We start from the raw sequence: 25390 nt of genomic DNA, 5'->3' as shown, positions 1-25390 counted from the left end.
TTCACTTGCATGGATTCCTCCTCCCCCCACTATGGTGGTCTTACTTTACCCCACTTAATAGTTTTAAGATGAATTTTTTTTTGGGTGATAGAGAAAAGGAGAGGGACGAGAAGGTGCAGTACTTTTTAAAAAGGTCTCTGGCTGTTCTATGAAGAATAGACTAGAGGTGGGCAAAGAGTACAGCAGAGAAACCAGTTAGAAGGCATTTGCTTAGGTAAGAAATGATGGTGACATGGACTGGGATGGTAATCGTGATATTGTGAAAAGTGGTCAGATTCTAAAGGCAGAACAGACAGGACTTGCTGATGGATTGGATGTAGGGTGTGAGAGAAAAAGGGTCAGCCGGGCGTGGTGGCTCACACCTGTAATCCCAGCACTTTGGGAGGCCAAGGCGGGTGGATCACCTGAGGTCAGGAATTTGAGACCAGCCTGGCCAACATGGTGAAACCCAGTCTCTACTAAAAATACAAAAATTAGCTGGGCATGATGGCAGGTGCCTGTAATCCCAGCTACTCGGGAGGCTGAGGCAGGAGAATCGCTTGAATCCGGGAAGTGGAGGTTGCAGTGAGCCGAGATCGTGCCATTACACTCCAGCCTGGGGGACAAAAGAGACTTCGTCTCAAAAAAAAAAAAAAAAAAAAAAATACAGGAAAAGATGGGTCAGTGACATTCCAGGGCTTTTAGCCTAAGTGACTAGTGCTAGTTACCTAGTTAGGGAAGATAAGAGGTGGATGCAGGGCACGAAGGAATCAGAAGTTTAGTTTTGGACATCTGAAGTCTGAAAATGACTGTTAGGCAATAAAGATGTTAAATTGGTGACATAGTTTGGATCTGTGCCCCCACCTAAATCTCATGTTGAATTGCAATCTCCAACGTTAGAGGTGGGGTCTGGTGGGAGGTGATTGGACCATGGGGGTGGATTTCTCATGCATGGTTTAATACCCTCCCCTTGGTACTGTCCTCATGATAGGGAGTGATTTCTTGAGAGATCTGGCTGTTTAAAAGTGTGTGGTACCTCTCTCCTTTCTTTTTTCTGCTTTGGCCATGTGACATGCCTGCTCCTCCTTCACCTTCTGCCATGATTCTAAGTTTCTTGAGACTTCCCCAGAAGCTAAGCAGATGCCAGCATCATGCTTCCTACGCAGCCTGCAAAACCATGAGCCAATTAAACTTATTTTCTTTATAAATTACCCAGTCTCGGGTGTTTCTTTATAGCAATGTGAGAATAGCCTAACACAACTGGATATTCAAGGTAAGAGCTCAAGGAAGCTGAGAGCTGGAGATATAAATCCAGGGGTTCTTAATATTTAGATAATTTTTTAAGTGATGGAATTGGTTGATTTCACTGAAAGAGTGAGTATAGATGGAGAGAACATGTTCATCTAATTTTAGAGTTCAGAGAAAGGAGGGATAGGATCTAGTAAAGTAGACAGAGGAGGAAAATCTGAAGTGGACTGTCAGAAGCCCAGTGAAGAGAATGATTTAAGAAGAGAGAGTAATACAATGGTGCTGACGGGTCAAGATGCGAGCACTAGTTTTGGCAATGTGGTGGATCTTAAAGGCAAGGATACCCTCTAAATGCAGCAAGCCAGGAAAACTACAGAAGTGGCCTGCCTGTACCACTTTGGCAAAGAAAACTAGGGAAGAGAGGGGAGAGAAGAGGAGGCTAGGGAAGAGAGAAGGAAGGCCATTTGGAGCTGTTGTTTGCACCTCCTTACACCCCACCAACTGCTCTATCTGAAGGCTAAGGGCTGGACACTTCAATGCTGGCGCTTGATTTCCCCAAGTGCCTTGGGCTTCTCTGACCGTCGAGATGGTGTTGTTTAGAGATGCAGAAACCACTTCATCCATTGCTCTGAGAGAGTCATGTTCTATTCTTCCGGAAGCAAGCTTACAACAGCAACCTAATTTTTAAAAAATCTTTCAGAGGCCCCTTTTTTAAGAAGCAAAAATAATGGAACCACCTATGCAAACAGTGGTCAGCTACCTTTTGGGAATTCCTATACACTTTCCTTGTTTGATTTTTGTGACTTTTCCAGAAAGAACTTTGAGGAAATATAGAAATAAATGAGAAGTAAATGGCATTTTGTGAGTGACTTTCTCAACACGTTTTCTAAGATCAATGCAGATATCCCGAGGTACCTCACAGATGGGATAGGGAATCAGTGCTCCAGAGATCCAGAATCCTTCTTTTCTAGGCTGGTTGAGTAGAGCTCTTTGTCCATGTTGTTGCAGAACCATTTTTGTAGCCATCCCTAGCAGTGCTGTCACCCAGAAGAAACTGGGGGGAGCTTTTTACCCATATAGTATCCTAAATCTCCCCAGCAAATATAGCTTGAAGAAGTTCTAGGGCCAGGTGCAGTGGCTCATGCCTGTAATCCTAGCACTTTGGGAGGCTGAGGCAAGAGTATCGCTTGAGTCCAGGAGTTCAAGATCAGCGTAGGCACTATAGAAAGACCCTATCTCTTCAAAAAAATTTAAAAATTAGCCAGGCATGGCAGTATGTGCCTATAGTCCCTGCTAATCTTCAGGCTGAGATGGAAGGATTGCTTGAGCCCAGGTGGTCAAGGCTACGGTGAGTCAAGATCACACCACTGCACTCCAGTCTGGGTGACAGGCGAAACCCAATCTCTTTAAAAAAAAGAGAGAGGAAGGAAGGAAGAAAGGAGGGAGGGAGGGATGTTCTCAAGACAACCTTTTTCAACAGAGTGCTACCCTAAATTTAGCTATGGGCTAAATTGTGTCTTGCCCCCAAATTCATATGTTGAAGCTGTAACCTCCATTACCTCAGAATGTGACTATATATAGTGATAGGGCCTTTAAGAAATAAGATTAAATAAGATTGTAAGGGTGGGTCCTAATCTAATACGGCTAGTATCTTTATAAGACGAGGGAGAGACACCAGGGATGCAGGCACACGGAGGAAAGACCATATGAGCACATAATAAAAAGGTAGTCATCTTCAAGCCAAGGAGAGGTGCTTCAGGAGAAACCAGACCTGCTGACATCTTGGACTTCTAGCCTCCAGACCTGTGAAAATGAAATATCTATTGTGTAAGCCACCCAGTCTGTGGTATTTTATTATGGCAGTCCTTGCAAACAAATACAACCTCCCATAAGGAATTGATGGTGTGCCACTGCTGCCCCTGCATTCGTAACAGGAATACAAGTGGGCAGCTCCTGCTCACAGCTCCTGACAAATGTGGAAACCAGACACATGCCCCACCTTCCCTTGGGTAGCATGTCTCTTCCCAAAGAATTTTAGATGGGTCAGGTGCAGTGACTATACTAAGGAAGAAGACACTATCTCTAGGAAGGACTGGGGTTCCAGGCTTTGAGCAAATCTCACTTCTTTATCCAGAATAGATATTCTTTTTATGCAGGTGAGATTACATTAAAGTCAGTATCAGTCTTCATTAGGAGGAAATTGAATTAGGAGAATTAAGTCTTGAAGGAGAAAATTAAGCCAAAAAGAGTAATATGGCAGATATTTGTAGAAAGGAACCTTTTTTACTATTGATTTTGATATTTGCTCTCACGTGTTGTATCTAGAACAAATAACTTGTGGAGTATTAGTCTGGTTGTTTTCCACAGACGTTTTCTGTGATTTTTTGCAGCCTTAGTTCCTGACCTGAGATACCTCCATGTCTACTTCTCTGCCTCACTCAGTTTGACGAACCTGTTGTCTCCCATTACTTTGAGATACTTTATTCATCTGAAGGGCCTAGGAAGGGAGGCAAGTTTAACTGCAATCCAATTGCATCTAATTTACAAATTCTTTAAATAAAGGGCTCATGAGGGTGATTGAAATGGAAACTGACTATAGAAAATTTTGCACTTTCATTTATGTCCCTGTGTGCCTAAACAAAACAGCATCCCTCAATCCATGCTAACACATATATTTTCTAGGTGAACTGGAAAAAGTTATACTACTTGTTTCATCTAAATCTGTTTAAAAAAAAAAGGGGAAAGCATTGCGATCGTTAACTCCACGTTGAGATGTCAGGAATGGATCATTTACTACATAGTTTTAGGAGCACTGGACTGAAAGCCAGGGGATTTCCCTCCTAGTTCTTCTATCCCCTGGGGTTCAAACTAGTCTTTTGTCAAATGCCTACAAAAGTAAATCCATGAATTCTTTCATTCAACAAATATCTTTTTGCCAAGCACGTTCAAGGCGTTGCTCTTTCCTGCTAAACTATTCTAGAATTTCCACTATTTTTTTTAGCAACTCTTCAGAGTGTTTAGACCCGAGTTGCACCCCATTTCAGTTTTTGCAACCCCATCCTCCAGAAGCTCAGGGGCTACTGAAGAGACATTAATAACTCTCCTGAAAGTAAGTACAAAATGTTACAAGATAGATGATGAATTGTCAGAACTTACTCAAAAGTCAAAACATCTCGCCTGGCCCGAAGCAGTAAAAGGCAGGACCCAGCGGTCCCCGCACCCACCAGCCACTGAGCGTAGAGCGGTGGCGAGCTCTGGGCGGCAGAGTACGGGGCGCTGAGACCGAAAGCACTGCAGCGCTTGAGCGCGAGCCAGACGGCAGTGACCGCTTTCCCGGAGCCCGCCACGCCCAGCGGCGGCCCCTTTAAGTAGCTTAGCCGCGGGCTGGCCGGCTGGCGTTCACGTGACTCGGCGTCGCCGGCTCGCTCACGGAAGTGGTCCTACCTTCGCGTTCGGCGCGGGGTCTCCGGGCGCCCTGCGGGGCGGGCAGGCTGGGCCATCCAGCAGCCGGAGGTCGGGATGGTGCAGCTGTACAACCTGCACCCGTTCGGGTCACAGCAGGTGGTGCCCTGCAAGCTGGAGCCGGAGCGGTTCTGCGGCGGGGGGCGTGACGCGCTTTTCGTGGCGGCGGGCTGCAAGGTGGAGGCTTTCGCTGTGGCGGGCCAGGAGCTGTGCCAGCCGCGGTGCGCGTTCTCCACGCTGGGCCGGGTGCTGCGCCTGGCCTACAGCGAGGCGGGTGAGTAATCCGGAGAGCCAGGGGCCGCCTGGCGCCCGGCTTGGGGCCTCCTAGCTAGCGGACCGAGCGTCCGTGCTGCAGCTCTAGCTGGGGATGGGACTTCTTGCCTTCCGGGACTTGCCGGATCGTCTCCCTGGGTCTGGCATCTGATTGCTTGAAGTCACATTGAGCTATGCGGTTGTCGCGGCAAGCATAGGTATGAGCTTGCTTCTGTCGGGGCGGAGACGCTGATATCTCCTCTTCGTTTTGGGTCTCCGCAATAAGGCCTCTGGCTGGATTCCACTCATCTCGGATACTTCAGCAAACAACAACAAAAGACTATTTAGTGCAAAGATTTCAAAGACTTACCAAAAAAAAAAAAAAGTAGGAGTAAGGAGACTGGTACTGTATCCTGAACCTCCAAGTACTCCCAGCTTTAACAGTTATTCCAACTCACGGCCAGTCCTTTCACATCTGTAGCTCCATCCACTTCCGGTCGGTTTTTGAAAGCTCACATTATGTGTTGATTTTTAAATGTCTGTAAGTAGAACTCAAGTCTTAGATTGCGCCCCTTCTCTTAAACAGCTGTGGCCGGGCCAGTGGCTCACGCCTGTAATCCCAGCACTTTGGGAGGCCGAGGCAGGCGGATCACGAGGTCAGGAGTTCGGCCAGCCTGGCCAATTTAGTGAAACCCCGTCTTTACTGAAAATACAAACATTAGCCGGGCGTGGTGGCGGGAGCCTGTAATCTCAGCTACTGGGGAGGCTGAGGCAGGAGAGTGGCTAGAACCTGGGAGGCGGAGGTTGCAGTGAGCGGAGATTGCGCCGTTGGACTCCAGTGTAGGCGACAGAGCGAGACTCCGTCTCAAACAAAAACAAAACAGTTGTAAGAGCAGCCATTACTCTTTCCCGCCAGAAATGTGAAGCAATGCCAAGGAAATACTGTGTGGGTGAATCCTATTTTAGAAAAATCCAACATTTAAAACTAGATCCCTTTTAAGTCACAGAAGAATTTACCATAGAATTCCTTTAATACACTTACCTTCGATTCATACTTTACAAGATGGGTGTAAAGTTCGATATTTAGGTGCAAAAGCTGGTGGCTGTGGTATTAATGAAGCGGAGAGCTTGAACCTGGAAGATTGGAGATGTCTCTAATCCCTACCCTGCAGCTGGTTCTGTGTGAGTTTATAGAAACCGTGGGGTCTGAATTTATGTTAAAAAAAAAAAAAGTTGAATTAATAGATTAGTGATATCCAGACACTGGGATTTTGTGTTAGTGATATCCAGACGCTGGGATTTTGTGGCTCAATTAAAAACTGTGGGGTTACCATACATAGTATCTGACTGCTTATTTTGTCAAGACATATACAGGCATACCTTATTTTTTTGCATTTCACTTTGTTGTACTTTGCAGATACTGTTTTTTTTTTTTTTTTTTTTTTTTTTTTTGTCGTTGTTTGTTTGTTTTTTGTTTTTTTACCAATTGAAAGTTTGTGGCAACCCTGTGTGGAGCAAATCTGCCAGTTACATTTTTCACACTGCATGTGCTCGCTACATGTCTCTGAGTCACATTTTGGTAATTCTTGGCAATATTTCAAACTTTATCATTATTATTATATCTGTTATGGTGATCAGCGATCTTTGATGTTACTATTGTAATAGTTTTGGGGTGCCATGAACTGTGCCCATGTGAGATGGTGAACTTAATTGACATGTGTTGTGTGTGTTCTGATTACTGCTCTGATAGTCTCTGCCTCCTCAGGCTGCCCTATTCCCTGAACAACAATATTGAAATCAGGCCAATTAATAACCCTACAATGTCTTCTAAGTGTTCAAGTGACACTTGGATATCTCTCACTTTAAATTAAAAGCTAGAATGATTAAGCTTAGGGAGGAAGGTAGGCGTGTCAGAAGCTGAGATAGGCTGCACGGTAGGCCTCTTGCACCAAACACTTAGCCAAGTTGTGACTGCAAAGCAAAAGTTCTTGAAATTAAATGTGTTACTCCAGTGACCACAAATGATTAGAAAGCCTTATTGCTGTTGGGAAAAAAACTTTGAGTGCTCTAGATAGAAGATCAAGCCAGCCAAAATACTCCCTTAAGCCCAGGCTTAATACAGAGCAAGGCCTTCTGTTCAGTTCTGTGATGAAGGCTGAGAGAGGTGAGAAGCTGCAGAAGAAAAGTTTAAAGCTAGCAGTTCAGCTCATGAGGTTTAAGGGAAGAAGCTGTCTCCATAATATAAAAGTGCAAGGTGAAGCAGCAAGTGATGATGTAGAATCTGCAGCAAGTCTAGAAGATCCAGCTAAGATGATTTTATGGAGGCAGCTGTTCTAAACAACAGATTTTCAATGTAGACAAAACAGTCTTAAATTGGAAGAATATGCCATCTCGGAGTTTCTTGGCTAGAGAGGAGAAGATAATGCCTGACTTCAAAGAACAGCCTGACTCTTGTTAGGGGGTGATGCAGCTGGTGACTAAACTGAGGCCAGTGCTCATTTACCATTCTGAAAATCATAGAGCCCTTTTAAAAATTATGCTAAATCTACTCTGCCTGTGCTTTAGAAATGAAACAAGCCTGGGTGACAGCACAGCTGTTACAGCATTGTTTAAGCCCACTGTTTTGCTCTGCTCAGAAAACAGTATTCTTTTCAAAATATTACTCCACATTGACAATGCACCTAGTCCTTCAAGACCTCTGATGGAGATGTAGAAGGAGATTGATGTTGTTTTCATGCCTGCTAATACAGCATCCATTCTCCAGCCCATGGATCAAGTAGTAATTTTGACTTTCAAGTCTCATTAAAGAAATACATTTAGTAAGGCTATAACTGCCACAGACAGTGATTCTTCTGATGAATCTGGGCAAAATAAATTGAAAACCGTCTGTAAAGAATTCACCCATTCTAGATGTCATTAAAAACATTCAGGGTTCATGGAAGGAGGTCAGATACCAACATTAACAAGATTTGGAAGTAGTCGATTCCAACCCTCATGGATGACTTTGAAAGGCTCAAGACTTAGGTGGATGAAATAACAGTAGATGTAGTGGAAATAGCAAGAAAGCTAGTATTAGAAGTGGAGCCTGAAGATGTGATGGAATTCCTGCAATCTTATGATCAAACTTGAATGGATGAGGAGTTGCTTCTTATGGATAAACAAAGAAAGTGGTTTCTTGAGATGGAATCTGTTTCTATTGAAGATGCTGTGAACATTGTTGAAATGACAGCAAAGGATTTAGAGTATTCCATAAACTTTGTTGATAAAGTAGTGACAAGGTTTGAAAAGACTGACTCCAATTTTGAAGTTCTACTGTGGGTAAAATGCTGTCAAATAGCATTGCATGCTACAGAGAAACCTTTTGTGAAAGGAAGAGTCATTTGATGGAGCAAACTTAATTGTTGTTTTTTTATTTTATTTTATTATTTTTTTTTGAGACAGAGCTTCGCTCTTGTTGCCCAGGCTGGAGTGCAATGGTGTGATCTCGGCTCACCACAGCCTCTACCTCCTGGGTTCAAGCAATTCCCAGCCTCAGCCCTCCGAGTAGCTGGGATTACAGGCATGCACTACCATGCCTGGCGAATTTTATATTTTTAGTAGAGATGGGGTTTCTCCACGGTTGGTCAGGCTGGTCTTGAACTCCCAACCTCAGGTGATCCACCCACCTTGGCCTCCCAGAGTGCTGGGATTACAGGTGTGAGCCACTGTGTGCAGCCCATTGTTGTCTTATTTTAAGGATTTGCCACAGCCACCCCAGCCTCTGGTGACCACTGCCCTGATCAGTCAGCAGCCATCAGCATCGGGGCAAGACTGTTCACCAGCAAGAAGATTATGTCTCATTAAAGGTTTGGATGATCATTAGCATTTTTACTAATAAAGTATTTTTAGTTAAGGTATCTACATTGCTTTGTTTTTTGTTGCAATTTCATACCTAATAGACTATAATCTAGTACAAACATAACTTTTTTTATGTACTGGGAGGCCAAAAAATTTATGTGACTCTTTTTATTGTGTTATTTGCTTTATTGCAGTGGTCTGGAAGCAGTCCTCCAATATCTCTGGGATATGCCTGTGTTTTTTTTTTTTTAAATGAAAAGCCTTACTATTTATTGTCATTATTTATAAAAGAAAAAACACTTAGCATCAAACATTGGATATCTTTAGCTTTGTGAGCAACTTACTCTGCTGTCATTGGTTTTTTTGTTTTTGTTTTTGCCTAATGACAGCATCAACAGGCCTGCACTGGGCCACGGACCTGTTTGAAAACCTCTCATTAACTCTTTAAGTTCCCTTTTAGCAGGAATACTCCAATTTTGGTATTTCTTATAAAATCTGTCTTTAATGGTCAGACCTGTTACAACATTGGTAGTTTTCTCTACGCCACCCCTTTGAAGCCATAACTTAAGTTCTCACTTTCAAGAGTTCTGTTGAGTAACAAACTCACCACTTTCAACTTTTATGTGTGTGTGTGTGTGTGTGTGTGTGTGTGTGTGAGAGAGAGAGAGAGAGAGAGAGAGAGAGAGAGAGAGACAGAGACAAGCATACACATAAACAGATAGTATGTTTACATGATTTACTTCATTCTTCCACGTGGATGTGTATTTTAGAATTTGGAGTGGCAGGTATTATGTAAACTTCTAGCTTTCTTGCCTATTGGATCCTTGGATGGCCACTACCTATGCATACCAATCACTTGGGGAGTTTTTAAAAATCCCCATACCCGGGCCACACCCTCAGAGATAACAGTAGTAGTTTCCCTGGAGTGAGGCCAGCACTGGGGTAAGTCAAATATTTAATCAGGATTGAGAACCACTGACCTAGAGCACTACTGACTGCAGGAGGCCATGAATGGCATTGTAACCTCATTAACGAGGCCTTAAAGAATAAAGATGTTTTTGTAATCCAGTTGGCTGCCTTAAAGCAAGTTCAAGAGTCATGTGGGATGGAATTAGCATCACGGGTCATGTGGCTCAAGGGTAAGTTTCAGTCCACAGCTTGAACTTCAACCCCCTGGGTACAGCTCCTATTAATCTACCCGTAAAGGAACATAAATAGGGCTGACTCTGGCTATGATGGTATCCAGATAACTTGTTTTCCACTTCACAGCGTTTCCCTTTTGGCCCCTTCCTTCCATTCACAATAACTGGGACATGAGGATTTCTGCTCAATGCCCAGTGTCCTCCTCTGTAGCAAGTCTCCTCATCAAAAATGGAAAGAATCTTACATCAGTCATCTGTATTTACTAAAAATGCTTTTCAGGTCTCTACTCAAGCAGAAAACATTCTCACGTTAAAAAAAAATCTCAAATTAGCTGAAAGTTGTTTTTAAAATAAAATTTGGGGGTATTAGGGATAAAGTAGGTAGACATTTTGAAGGACGGGGGCCCCTGACATCATCATCAGTAAGGGAAAATAAATTTAGGCTCTGTGTGTGGTACAGTTTGGCCGTGTCCTCACCTACAATCTCATCTTGAATTGTAATCCCCATAACCCCCACGTGTCAAGGGCGGGACCAGGTGGAGGTAATTGGATCATGGGGGCAGTTTCCCCCATGCTGTTCTCATGACAGTGAGTGAGTTCTCATGAGATCTGATGGTTTTTAAGTGTCTGGCATTTCCCCTACTCACACTTATTTTCTGTCCTGCTGCCCTGTGAAGAGGTGCCTTCCACCATGATTATAAGTTCCCTGAGGTCCCCCCAGCCATGCGGAACTGTGAGTCAATTAAACCTTTTTTCTTTATTACCCAGTCTCAGGTATTTGCTTATAGCAATAGTGTGAAAATAGACTAATACAGTGTGTAAAGCAAAGAAGAGAGGAGACCTGAGAACTCCCCACTCCTGAAAAAAGACCTGGTGGCCAGGGTCAAGTGCTGTGTGCGGATCTTTGGTGGTAGACACTTGTTTATGGGGTGTCTAGGGGTGGTGGGGCATGGAGGACACAGACCGCAAGGCTGTCATTGCCTGGCCATTAGCACAAGTGTACTAAACCAGCCCCAGCCCATCTACCCCTCCCACAAGCCCTACTTTCTCTCAGTTTTCCTGAAGTCTTAAAACATATTTAGATGCCTTATAAATTATTTCTGCCTTGTGATACAATTTTGTCATAGGAGTACAACCTGTAATCTGGTGTTACTGTTAGCCATGTTTGTGATCTTGCTACGTAAAAGGGAAAGCTTATTTTTAAAAATCAGTAACTCTAAGCTCAAGAGTAAAAATGAGAATGATTTTTCAGTGTACTTAATAAAGACAGAAGCTGAGCCTGGGCTACATAGTGAAACCCTGTTTCTACATATGTGTGTACACACACACACACACACACAAATTAGCCAAGTGTGGTGGCTCACACCTGTAGTTTCAGCTACTTGGGAGGCTGAGGTGGAAGGATCACTTGAGTTCTGGAGTTGGAGGTTGCAGTGAACCAAGACAACTTGGGCAACAGAGCAAGACACTTAAATTTTAAAAAGGTAAAATGAAGCACCGCACACATAATGCTTAAAAAAATTTAGTTCCCTTGTAAAGGGTTATAGCCTCCACAGACTCTCCTGTAGACTTGTATTTCCCTTCTATCAGTTGGGGAAACAGCATTGTTGGGCAAAGAACATAAACTTTGGAGCTAACCAGATCTAGGTTTGAGTCCTAGTTTCCTAATTTGTTCGTTGTGTTGCCTTGGGCAAGTTACTTTGCTTGTCTGTGCTTCAGATTCCTGATGTATAAAATGAGGAGGGAGATTTATATCTTGAAGGGCTGTTGTGAGAATTAATTGAAGGAACTCTAAAGCTCTGATCATAAGGATTGTCAGGTAGGCACATTTAGCAAGTGCTGGATCATCATTTAAAGACCAGGTCATTAATCTGAAAACACACAACACAACATGGACACTATCTACAATTTGCAGACTATAAACATTAGTTAATATATGAATTTTATAGAAGAAATGGGCATGTATTTATAGGTATATGAATAAAAAGGTTGTATTGTAATTAAATATTCTTAGTTTTAAAATTTATTTACTAACTTGAATATGATGCCAAAAGTATAGGCAACAGAAGAAAAATAGGCAAACTGGACTTTATCAAAATTAATGACTGTTGTATATCAAAAAACTTATCAACAGATTGAAAAGACAACATGGAATGGGAGAAAATATTTCCAAATCATGTATCTCGTAAGGGATTAATATCTACAATATATATAATAAAGAACTCTTACAACTCAACAACAACCAAAAAACCTTGATTAAAAAATGGGCTAAGGACTTGAATAGACATTTCTCCAAAGAAGAAAATACATAAACAGCAAAAAACATGAAAAGATGCTCAACATCCAAACCACGGTGAGATAGCACCTCACACCATTAGGATGCCTGTTATTTAAAACAAACAAACAAACAAAAAAAAAGCAAATTAGCATGTGTTGGGGAGAATGTGGAGAAATTGGAACCCTTATACATTGCTGGTAGGAATGTAAAATAACACAGCCTATGTGGAAAACAGTATGGCAGTTTCTCAAAACATTACACATAGAATTACCATATGATCCAGCAATTCCCCTTCTGGGTATACACCCAAAAGAATTGAAAGCAGGGACTTGAATGAATACATGCATACCAGTGTTTGTAGCAAAATTATTCACAAGAGCCAAAAGGTGGAAGCAGTGCAAGGATCCATTGCCTGGTAAATGAGTAAATAAAATATATTGTATGAACATACAATAGAGTATTATTTGGCCTTAAAAGCAGTGAAATTCTGATGCATGCCCCAACCTGGATAGATCTTGGAGAAGTTATGCTAAGTGATACAAGCCCGATACAAAAGGAAAAATACTATATAGTTCAACTTACATGAGGTACCTAGAGTAGTCAAATTCATAGAGATAGTATAATGGTGGTCTCGCCCTGGGGAGAGAGAGAGGAATAGGGAATTATTGTTTAACCGGTGCAGAGTTTTTTAGTAGATGAAAAAGTTATAGAGATGGATGGTAGTGATGGTTGCACAGCAATGAGAAGATACTAGTGCCACTGATCTGTAGACTTAAAAATGGTGAAAATGTACATTTTATGTTGTGTGTATTGTACTACAATAAAAAAAAAAAAGCTTAATTTATTTACTACAGGAATTTTAGGAAGATGGAGGCCTCAACTTCATCCCAGCTCTGTCCAAACTGCTTCCCTGGAAAATTGAACAAACTTAGGGCAGCTACAGGATCCCTTTAGGCATTCTACGATCTCCAGAGAAAGAACAGGTTCAGGCTGCATCTCTGTGGCGTAAAAAGAACCATCATCAGGAGAAAGCTTGCTACCTCTAGAAGGCGGGATCATTTTGGAGGAGGGAGCCTGGTCAGCCCAGTGAATGTCTGCAGAAAGGGGCAGCACTTGCTTGCTTGCCTCCTAAGTACATGGGAAGTCAATGTAATGGCAGCATTTCAATTTCAATTCATTGGAAAAGGGCCAATTTGCTTAATAGTGTTAATTATATAGAGTCTACATTTGAAAGAAGTGAGATTAGATCGTCTGACTTATCCCCTTCTTTACCCACAAAATTCTAAAGAGTAAAAATGTCTATTTTCTAAACCTCCACTAAAATAGAAGAAAATATAGGAGCATATTTATGTAATTTGGAGGACATGGATGGGAACTCAGAAGGCAAGGAGGAAAAGATACATATAGCACTAAATTAAAAGGGTATGGTAAAAGATGCCATCAGCAAAGTCAAAATCAGACAATAGACTATCTAAAAGCATTTACTATTTATAGACAACAAAAGGTTTATATCCCTTTTAGGTAGAGAGCTACAGTGTCATAAGAAAAACAAATGAACAACTTAATACAAATTGGACATTATGCAGAAGAGAAACTATACATGGCTGATAAACACAGGAAAAGATGGCCAGCTTTATAAAAAGGTCTAGGAAATGTAAGTTATCATAGCCATGAGAGTCCATGTTTCTCCCATTGTGTAGAGTCAGTGCTAGTGAGGATGTGGGGAAACAGGTTAGTTTAAGCAGTGCTGCTGGCGACATGAATTTCTATTATCTAATTGATAGTAATCGGGCAATATTGAAATTTAAAATGCTTATGTCCTTTGGCCCAACATATCTCACTTTTGGGAATCTGTACCATTACAATAAACCCCCCAGGAAATATATAGATACAAGCCTATGTATTACTATGAAGCATAGTGAAAAAAAAAAAAAAAAAAAAACCTGGAAATACATTTGAATGCTTATCAGTAAGGGAATTATTGAATAAATTATGCATATGTATATATGGGATGTTGAACATATTGAAAAGGATGTTAGATATCCATGTGTCAGCCTGGAGGGAGAGATTTATTAATAATTTTTGGAAGTTGCAGATTGTTAAATATGTTTAATGTGATTACATTTTTGTTTTTGTTTTTAAAAAAGACAAAATACCGCTCTGTGATCTCTATATGAGAGAAGGGTGTTGAAAGGCACATACCAACCAGGCTGTGTGTTAACATTGGGTCCCCAAGGGGGAGATCATTATGCTTTTCATTTTGCATTTCTTTACCACTTTACCATTTTGACTTCCCACAACCAATATATGTTTATAAGTTAAAACTTATACGATCAACAATTTAGAGAAAATTAACTTGGATTTGTATTTTCTTTGCTATTTCCAGCTTTATCATGTTTCTCAGACTTGTGACTTGTGGGAAGGAGAGGGTTTGAAGTGTAAGTTCTGCTAATCTGAGAATTTCTTAATGTATACTTAATTTTGGTGTCACATGTCACACTAGTAGTGAATTCTGTGTAAGTAGAGCTTTGTTGGAACTGCAGATTTAGAGCTACAGTAAACACTTAATTTTACATTTTATTCCTTATATTAACTTTCTCTATGTTACGTGGACTATTAATAGGTTGTCTTAAGACACTAAAATGGGGAGAGATTGCATTTCAGAACCTCAAAGCCTAATGGCGGTTAAAAATACACCTAAGATTTTGTTACTTAGGATTTTATTCTACTCAGTCTTTAATTCAACCGTTGGTGTTAGAATTCATTAATAGTACTCGTGTCAGCAAGGGAAGTGGTTGAATTTCTAATTACAAATTCTCAGTATAATCTTCATTCCTTCTCAGGAGATTATTTGGTAGCAATTGAAGAGAAAAACAAAGCTACATTTCTACGTGCTTATGTGAACTGGAGAAGTAAAAGGACTGAAAACTCTCGTGTGTGTATCCGAATGATTGGGCATAATGTGGAGGGAGCCTTCAGCAAAGCCTTCAGAGACCAGATGTACATTATTGAAATGCCGCTTTCGGAGGTCCCTTTGTGCATTTCCTGCTGCCCTGTGAAAGGAGACCTTCTTGTTGGCTGCACAAATAAATTAGTCTTATTTAGTTTGAAGTACCAGATCATTAATGAGGAATTCTCACTATTGGACTTTGAACGTTCTTTGATTATACACATAGATAATATCACTCCTGTTGAGATTTCTTTTTGTGTTGGATATGTTGCTGTCATGTCAGACTTAGAAGTCTTAATCCTAAAACTGGAGCCGGGCCCTAAAAATGGAGAGAGAGTTCACCACAATCCACATAAGACCAACAATCGAATGAGACGGACGGAAGAAGGTAAATAATAAATCTGACTTGCTTTCTTGTTTTAGAAATATAGAAAACCTTCACCTTTGGCAGTCTGAAGGTCCGTGGTATATATGGTGCCCGGCCATGTTATTTATAGATTTAGTTATTCCTATTTCATGGGATTTGAGTTTATGATCTGGCTGTTCATATCTTATTCTGTAGCACGTGAATATATTTATCAGTAGAAGTAAAGGAATGACCACTGCTAGATGAGGGCCTTCTAGTCCTAGTCCTCATAGTTACTAGTTGAATGACCTTGGGTTAATAACACCATCTCTGAATTTCAGTATCCTCAATTGTAAAATGGGGATAATAATACCTACCCTGTTGTACTTTATCAGTTGTTGTGGAGGTTAAATGAGCAAACGCTAAGTCTTTTCACAACCATAGTGCCTTGTAAATGTGTGCATATCATAAATAAATAAAATTATGTCTATTTAATTGGTGAGAGGATGTTGTAAAATCTAATTTTCATTCAAGCAGGACTGTTACATTTTATTTTTTTAAGGCATCAGTAATGAAATTTCACAGCTTGAGTCAGATGATTTTGTTATCTGCCAGAAGCCCCTAGAACTTCTTGGTGAAAAAAGTGAACAGTCTGGACTATCTGTTACACTGGAGTCTACGGGATTAGCTGATGAAAAAAGAAAATATTCCCACTTTCAACACCTGCTCTATAGGTATTATAGTGCTTTTTATTTACAGCATTTAATGTATATATGCCTGCTTAAAGTACATGGAAGTTATATTTTTCCCTTTCTCTGTCTTTTTAAACCCATAGACGTTTTGCTCCTGATATTTCATCCTATGTATTGTCTGATGACATCAAGCTACATTCCCTCCAGCTGCTGCCCATTTACCAGACTGGTAAGCGTGATAGTGCAGGAGTGTGACAGTGCAGCAAGGTGAAAATGCTCTGTCTGGGCTGGAAGTGGAGACCCATGTGGGTAATAGGTTTGGTGGTTTGGTTCTTCCACTGGAGTCTCCTTGTGGCCCTTTAACAAGTTTTTTTTTGAGACGGAGTCTCGCTCTGTTGCCAGTCTGGAGTGCAGTGGCGCGATCTCGGCTCACTGCAACCTTTGCTTCCTGGGTTCAAGTGATTCTCCTGCCTTAGCCTCCCGAGTAGCTGGGGCTACAGGCGTGTGTCACTACGCCCGGCTAAGTTTTTTTGTATTTTTAGTAGAGATGGGATTTCACTGTGTTAGCCAGGATGGTCTCAATCTCCTGATCTTGTGATCTGCCCACCTCAGCCTCCCGAGTTCAGGTTCGTAAAAATGTATTATGTAATAAAAAAGATGGAAAGAAAGGTATATGCAAGGATAACAATAAAAGAGCGGTATGCACCAGTAAAGTGGTATCATGAATGCTAAAATCCCAAGAGTTGAAGCTTGGAACAATGGCGAGGATGACAATAGATTTTTTTTTTTTTTTTTTTGAGACGGAGTCTCACTCTTGCCAGTCTGGAGTGCAGTGGTGCAATCTCGGCTCACTGCAACCTCTGCTTCCTGGGTTCAAGTGATTTTCCTGCCTCAGCCTCCCGAGTAGCTGGGACTATGGGTGCCTGCCACCACACCCGGCTGAATTTTTTTGTATTTTTAGCAGAGACGGGGTTTCACTATGTTGGGCAGAATAGTCTTGACCTCCTGACCTTGTGATCTGCGCGTCTTGGCCTCCCAAAGTGCTAGGATTACAGGCGTGAGCCATGGCGCCCAACCTTTATTTTATTATTACTATTTTTTATTTACTTTTTTTTTTTTGAGACAGAGTTTTGCTCTTGTTGCCCAGGCTGGAGTACAATGGTATGATCTTGGCTCACTGCAACCTCCGCCTCCTGGGTTCAAGCGATTCTCCTGCCTCAGCCTCCCGAGTAGCTGGGATTACAGGCATGCCCAGCTAATTGTGTATTTTTAGTAGAGATGGGGTTTCTCCATGTTGGTCAGGCTGGTCTTGAACTCCCTGACCTCAGGTGATCTGCCTGCCTCAGCCTCCCAAAGTGCTGGGATTACAGGTGTGAGTCACCACGACTGGCCCAAAATTCTTAGCAAATACCTTTGGGTACTAGAAAGGGAAGTCATGCCTGCTAGTTCGAGAAGCCATGGAGAAGGTGTGACAGATTGAACTCATTTCCCTTTTTGAAATGGCCTCTAGACCCAAAAAGGAAATTGGAGACCTGTTAGAGCTGAGGTATGTCTGGGTTCTAGCTAGGTATTTGGCAAAGCTTATGATTGGCTTGTGAACTAGGGGTAAAAATGTGGACTGAATGGAAAATAATTTAGAGCAGTTTTCAACCCTGCCACACAATGGACTTACCTGAATGCTTTTTAAGATATTGATGCTCAGGCTCTACATGCAGCATATCAGTTACAGGGCCTGGACATTAGTATTTTTTAAAAGCCCCCCAAGAGTCTAATGGGCACCGTGATTGAGAATCACTAATAGGCCCTGCACTCAGTTCTGGTCTGATTAACATCTTTAGATATTATCTAGAGAAAGATACAAATATTATTCCGATTAAATGTCTTTCTAGCTTTCATTTGTTTTTTCTTTCTTTTAGTAAATGTTCATTGAGTACCTACTATGTTGAGCGTTGTGCTGAATACTAGGGAACTAACCGTGAGTGAAGTGCTTGCTCTTATGGAGCCAGTTGTCTAATGGGGGAAGGGAGACTGTTGAATAAAGGCAGATTCACAGTTGCACCCTGAAATGAGTTATCTGTGGTAAACCTCCCTTTGGGAGCCTATAACAAAAGACCCTGACCTCAAGATGAGGTCTTCCTCAAGAAGAGGAAGAAGGCTTCCTGAGAAAGAGGATCTGAAGGGCAAATTGGACGCACTTGGGAGTAGGGTTGGGTTGGTGCAGGGGAGGGGAAGAGAGCCTTCCAGGCAGAAGCAGCAACAAAGGCTTTGTGGCAGAGGGAGGATCACATCTGAGAAACTGAGAGAAGCAAAACTAAGGGGGCAGCAGTGAGACAGGGCTGGAGACCAGACAGGGCCAATAGCCATATTAGAGGGCCAGCTAAAGATCCAGTGAGCTTCCCATAGTAGTTGGAATAAACACTCCAAATGCACTCCATGGCCTACATAACCTTAACTCTGAGCCCATCTTGTCCCACTCTCACCCTGCTTACTATTCTTCATCCATAGTGGCCTTTCTCTCTTCTTTAGAGAGCCACATGCACTCTTATCTAAGACCTATTATTTGCTCTTCTTGTGCTTAGAGTGTACTCCCCTCAGACCTTGTGTGACTGGTGCATTTAAGTCATTCAATTTGCAGCTGAAGTGTTACCTCATCACAGAGGACTTCTGTGACCTCTCAATTTAAAATATCCCTTCTCCACTCACACTGGGGTTTACTCGTTTACTCTCCATCCCAATCCCCATCACTAAAATGAAGGCTCTGTGAAAGCAATTACATTGTCTTATACACTGTTGTATCCCTAGAATCTGGAACAGCAGCACTTAGTAAGTACATGATGAACACTGACTGAATAGACGAATGGATGGGTGATATGTATTTGAGCTGGGCCCTAATGGATGAGTAGAATTTTTAGAAGACAGAGATTTTGGTAAGATACTACATAATGGGAACCAACATTTTAGGAGGTGTAAAATTATGTGTATTTGGAGATTCGTGAGCAGTTCTCTTTGGCCAGAGCACAGATGTGTGAAAAAAAAGAATAGGGAGAAAAAAACTGGACAGTTGGCTTTCTGCCAAATATGGAGAGTACAGAATTGGACTTCTGCTATTAATTGGTGTCCTTGAAGGGTGTTAGTCAGGGTACTTGTTAAACAACTTTGGTTATGAAACATTACAGCCACATGTAGATAGAAAATAGTGCAGTGAACCCCCATGTACCCATCAAACAGCTTCAACAGTGTTGCTCCATGCTACATTATTTTGATGCACATCACAGAGTTCATACTATTTCATTCATAAATATTTCAACATATGTCTCTAAAAGAATTCTTTTACTTAAACTCAAAATACTATTTCACATTATAAAAAAATTGTTGCCGGGCGCGGTGGTTCATGCCTGTAATCCCAGCACTTCGGGAGGCTGAGGTGGGTGGATCACAAGGTCAGGAGTTCGAGACCAGCCTGGCCAATATGGTGAAACCCTGTCTCTACTGAAAAAAAAAAAAAAAAAAAAATATATATATATATATATATATGTATATATATACACACACACATACATACACACACAAAAATTAGCCGGGCATGGTGGCGGGCACCTGTAGTCCCAGCTACTTGGGAGGCAGGAGAATCACTTGAACCCAGGAGGCGGAGGTTGCAGTGAGCCGAGATCACGCCACTGCACTCCAGTCTGGGTGACAGAGTGAGACTCTGTCTCAAAAAAAAAATTTTTTTTGTTGATACCAACAGATATCCAATAAGTGGTCACATTTCTCTGATTGACTAAAAAACTTCTGCAATTCGTTTGTTTGAATCCTATTCCAAATAAAGTTCATACATTGCAATTGATTGCTATGTCTTTTAAGGCTCTTTCAATATCTAGGCTTTCCCTCCTCTCTTTTCTTTGCATCTTATTTAACAAGAAATTAGACTCTTTACTATAAAATTTCCCACAGTCTGAATTTTGCTAATTGAATCCTTACAGTGTCATTTAACATGTTTCTCTGTCCACTGTATTTCCATGTGAGTTGGTAGATGGAAATGTATGCTGTTTAGTATGGTAGCCATTGGTCACATGCTGCTATTAAGTACTTGAAATATGACTAGTCTGAATTGAGATATGGCATAAGTAAAAAATACACACTAGATTTTGAAGACTTAGTACAAAAATGTATATAATATCTCGTTAATTTTTTTGTTTATTGCTTCTTGAAATGGTAATATTTTTGATATGTTGGGTTAATACAATATTATTAAAATTTTAGCTGTTTCTTTTTACTTTTTAAAATGCGATTACTAGAAATCTTTAAATTACAGATGTGGCTTACATGTTTCTATCAACATTGCTGTTCTATCCTCAGGCTTGCTCAGTTTATTTATTATTATTGCTATTATTTTGAAACACAAGTAGTGTTGAGCTCTGCCAGTGGACTCTTTTTGTGATGTTAACAGCCATTGATGATCATTACTTAGATCTGTTAATTTAGTAGGGGTTGTACAATGTTGATATTCTAATTATATTACTCCTTTTTTATTTCTTGTCAGCATTCTTCTATAAAGAGCAACTTCCCCTTTGCAACTTTTTGGTTACCCGCTGATACAGTTTGCATAGCAAAGTCAGTATATGATTATTTCCTTCTTTACTGGTTTCATGGTGTTTTATTTTTTTCATTTTTGCATGCAGGTTCTCTTACTTCTGATGGAAAAAATTTGTCTCAGGAAAAAGAGTTGCTGAGTCTCTTTTGCTTTTTCTCCTTACCTCATGTGGGCTATCTCTACATGGTTGTGAAATCTGTTGAATTGATGTCAGTCTACCAGTATCCTGAGAAGTCTCAGCAGGCAGTACTCACGCCACAGTTTTTGCACGTCATTACAAGGTACTGTTACAGGGTTACTTGCTGGCCTGTGAGCCACTTATTTGTAAATTTTTGAGGTACTGCCTAAATCTGTAAGAATTTTGTGAACTAGCATAGAGTACTCTAAATGCATGAGTTATATGTCATTGCAAGTCCATCTGTTGGTGACCCATACCTGCCTTTTGAATGTCAAAGATTTAGACCCTGGTTTTGTCTTTGTTTTGTTTCCTTAGACTGAATGGGGATCCCTGTAAAGAAGTATAAGGTTCTTCCATAAAGGAAGACTTTCATAGGGAATTTTAATGAAAAGTCAATGCAGCCAGTCAGAGTGTCTCTTTATGTTTCTTTTTAGATTTCCTATTTTTTTTTCCTCACTGCTACCATATTTTTCTAGTATAAATTGAGTTATTTCATAATAGTTTAGAACTGTGAAGGGGCCAGAGAGATGATCTTATTCTCTCCCTCATTGGCACAGATAGGGAAGTAGTTATAGAGAGGTTAGAATTGGTCAAAGTCATGTGCTATTTGGTGGCAGATGTGTTGAGTTGCCTTCCCCTGTTATGCTGGCATGTAAACTAGGTTCACAAGCAGTAACTTGATTTCATTTCCTTTTAATCTCAGCAGCATATGATGGTTTTGGTTCTATTTCCTGTTTTTTGAGCTTAGATTATGTTCAGGGCACTTCGTTGTGTCCTCTGACCAAGCAACTGTGAATAAGATACACCAACCACTTTCTACAACAACAATAGAAGAGAAGGTTAGAGAGACATACAAGAGTCATAGACACTGGGAGATTTGTGAAAAATGTCTTAAGACCTCATAAAAGTGCCATTGACATTGAGAGGAGGGAAATTACTTCTGGCTAAGTTGTATGGGGAAGTTGTAGATAGCTGATTGTGTTTGAAGTGAAGCATGAAAGCTAGCTAGAATTTTGGTAGATGAAGATGGAAAGAGATGTGCATTATAGATTGAAGGAAGACTATAAACAAAAACTGTATCATCAAGTTTTTAGGAACATCCAAAAGTTAATTGCACAGGACAGAGATCCCCCCACCACTGAGTGGTAGTATCAGAATCTCTAGCAGGTGCTGGAGATTCCAAACTGCATAGAACCAATCTGGAGATTCTGATATCCACTCTTAGTGGTTGTACTCCCTTCTCCACCTGATTTCTGGCTTAAAGAGAAATGCTGCCCTTGGTGGTGTGTTTCTTAAGTGAACAATGTGGAGGTAGCTAGTCTTTCCAATGTCCAAAGTGTTGGGTAGTGATGTTCTTTAAATATGAAGAAGCTGAAAAGTAGACAGGTGGTGAAAACAGTGCTTGAGAGAGAGCTCAACGATTTGAAAATTAAACTAAGGACTTTTTAAAGTTTTAACCAGAGAAAGTAATATGATCAGAACATTGCTTTAGGAAAATTAATGGTGGCTGTGGTGGAAGATGGATTGAACATAGATAAATAAGCTATTGGAATAGTTCAGGCAAAGATATTAAGGGGCGGTATTCAGGCAGGGTAGTGGTAATGAAAGGAGAAGGGAGGATGGATGGGAGAGGCTTCAGTGGGAAAGTTAAAAGACTTGTTTGATGGGATAATGGGGATGTAGGAGGCATGAAAAATCCCACCATGGTTTTGCCTGCTTTTATGAAACAATGGAGGCTGGTGAAATGTGGGGCAAAAGAGATGTTTGGTTTAGACATTTGAGTTTGAGATGCTTATAGATTATCGAGAGAATGCTAAGTAGGCTTTTGGGCACATAGAACTGTAGATTAGGGTAAAGAGGAAAGCTTAGAAGTTTTATTACCACCAACAAAACAGTTGATTGTTAAAGTAGTGAGTGTGTATATAGATAGTGAAAAGTTATCAAAGAATTAAACTCTAGTGAAGGTCTTGCTCAGTAAGCAAGAGGAGAAAGATGAAAACTTTTAAGGATGCAGAAGAATCTAGGAAACTATACCATCTCAGAAACAATGGAAAAAGAAAGGGAAGAGGAAGGAATAAAAATACTGATTTCTGTCCCATCATATAGATGTAAAAGACTATCCATCTTTTTCCCCTCTGATTGCGTATACTTGAAGTACACTGAGAATTTAGTGAGTGGACCCACTAAATCTGTTGTCCCATCTGTCTTGTTTATAAGTTATGTACAAGTTTGGAGTGTAGAGTCCTGAAAGCATTATATTATGAGTTTGAATGGACATTATAGATTGAAGGAAGACTATAAACAAAAACTGTATCAAGTTTTTAGGAACATCCAAAAGTTAATTGCACAGGACAGAGATCCCCCCACCACTGAGTGGTAGTATCAGAATCTCTAGCAGGTGCTGGAGATTCCAAACTGCATAGAACCAATCTGGAGATTCTGATATCCACTCTTAGTGGTTGTACTCCCTTCTCCACCTGATTTCTGGAAAGTCCAGATTGCCAGACACACTGGTAACCAATGACTAGGGGTCAGTTCTCAACAGATGTCTGGGCTTAAGGGAGTTAAGTCTATGCTGAAAGATGGAAAGGGAGAAGAGGACATAAAAACAAATCGTGCATTTTGACTGCCTCCAGATAGGAAATTTTTGAGCTTATTATCAGCACTAAAGGAGACTGACATCATTAACTTGACTGTGAAACCATTAGACATTAGAATAGCAGTTGTTTTATGTACATTCAGATTCTTTTTTTTTTTCCAAGCCAAACTGTATCCAGCTTTATTAAAGATACTTTCCATAAACAATCGTGGTATTTCAGGCAGGACATGGGCAGACAATCATTAACAGTATGCAACAACTTTCAAACTCCCTTCTTCAATGGACTGCCAAAAATCAGAAAGCCACTGTAAAACCCAATGAAGTCTTCATCTGATGCTCTGAACAGGGAAAGTATAGAGTGAGGGTTGACATTTCACATTTAGCATGTTGTTTAAAAACTTTTCACAAACCGACCCTGACTTTCAGGAAGTGAAATGAAAATGGCAATTTATCTGAAGATCCGTAATCTAGTAATGGAACCACTGCTGTTTTGACAGGTGCCATCTCAGTGGCATCACTGGAAAGTCCAGATTGCCAGACACACTGGTAACCAATGACTAGGGGTCAGTTCTCAACAGATGTCTGGGCTTAAGGGAGTTAAGTCTATGCTGAAAGATGGAAAGGGAGAAGAGGACATAAAAACAAATCTGTTTTTCATATCGCAAGGCTTTTGTGCCAAGATGGCCATGTGTGTCAAAGTTAGGGAATCCCTCCTCCTGGGAACCAAGAGGAAGTCTCTCAAAACTAGAAGGGAAAGGTGTTTTCCCCACATCTTTGGAGACATTCTATTAGTGACATATGCCCCTTCCCCACAAAACAACAATGAAGTGTTCTGTGTGCTGACAGCATAGTTTTTTTTTAAAAAAAAAAAAAAAGTAAAACAAAATTCTGCATTTTTATAAAACTTGATAAAAAATAGTATTTCAAACTGTACAGTCACCAGAAGTACACAGTTATCAAAAATGCACACACTTCAAATGGCATCTCCAGAACCTTCAGCTTTCTGTGCCTGGTCTGTTTTGGCATCTCCGTTTTCTGCAGGGTTAGTCCCCTCCTTGCCAGCATCAGCTTTTCCCTTTTTCCCTTTGGGTACCTTCTCTCCCTTCTTTTCAGGGGCCTTTTTAGGCTTGGGCTCTGGCTTTGGAGGAGCAGGTTTAGCAGACAACCTCGTGGATCTTCTCTGTGGTTCGTCCTTCACCTTGGCTTTATCTCCTTTAGCATCTCCTTCAGCCTTTCTCTTGGGCATGGTGGCGACGGCAGCGGGACGTAGGTGCTGGACGCGGGATGCAGCGCGCGCAGACTTTGGTCGGTCCGGGGGTCGTTCTTGCCTCTTCTTCACACTGCTCTACATTCAGATTCTTAATAAAAATCTCCACTCCTGTTTTTCAAATCAAATCGGAGTTTCGCTTTTGTTGCCCAGGCTGGAGTGCAATGGTGCGGTCTCAGCTCACTGCAACCTCTGCCTCCCGGGTTTAAGCGATTCTCCTGCCTCAGCCTCCCAAGTCGCTGTGATTATAGGCACCTGCCGCCATGCCTGACTAATTTTTTTGTATTTTTAGTAGAGATGGGGTTTCACCATGTTGGCCAAGCTGGTCTCCAACTCCTGACCTGAGATGATCCACCCGCCACGGCCTCCCAGAGTGCTGGGGTTACAGATGTGAGCTACTGCGCCTGGCCCATCTTTTTTATTTTACCCAATAGATAAATGTTTCAAAATCTCTTGTCCCGTAAGGTGGTCTTGAAAAGTTTCTTAAAGATTGGTATATGCTTAAAGAAAGCAATAGAGATTTTTTAAGAAGCAAAGAACAAAATAAAATCATGTAAAATGCCAAC

At 41.1% G+C, this 25390-nt stretch overlaps 1 protein-coding gene and 1 pseudogene across 6 annotated transcripts in view; one reads left to right on the top strand and one right to left on the bottom strand.

Annotated features, from left to right (window-relative positions):
- Positions 1–4609: 4609 nt before the first annotated feature.
- Positions 4610–25390, top strand: part of HPS3 (HPS3 biogenesis of lysosomal organelles complex 2 subunit 1) — a 45041-nt gene continuing 24260 nt past the window's right edge. For 4 of the 6 annotated variants that reach the window (XR_004056859.1, XR_004056862.1, XR_004056863.1 and 1 more), the window contains exons 1-5: positions 4627–4963; positions 15042–15536; positions 16057–16228; positions 16330–16415; positions 20869–21061. Coding sequence is in view for 3 of the 6 variants with exons in the window: in XM_030929008.1 (XP_030784868.1) it covers positions 4747–4963; positions 15042–15536; positions 16057–16228; positions 16330–16415; positions 20869–21061 (1163 nt within the window). In the remaining 3 variants the exon portion in view is untranslated. Of the gene's footprint in view, positions 4964–14583; positions 14637–15041; positions 15537–16056; positions 16229–16329; positions 16416–20868; positions 21062–25390 lie in introns of those variants that run through there. The other 2 variants (XM_010375065.2, XM_030929014.1) reach the window with 2 other exon arrangements.
- LOC115897531 lies at positions 24531–24897 on the bottom strand (annotated as a pseudogene).

This window comes from Rhinopithecus roxellana, chromosome 1 (genome assembly GCF_007565055.1).
Source record: "Rhinopithecus roxellana isolate Shanxi Qingling chromosome 1, ASM756505v1, whole genome shotgun sequence".
Taxonomy (NCBI): Eukaryota; Metazoa; Chordata; class Mammalia; order Primates; family Cercopithecidae; genus Rhinopithecus; species Rhinopithecus roxellana.
Note: the sequence above shows the minus strand (reverse complement) of the source record. Positions and strands in the feature narration are given on the sequence as shown.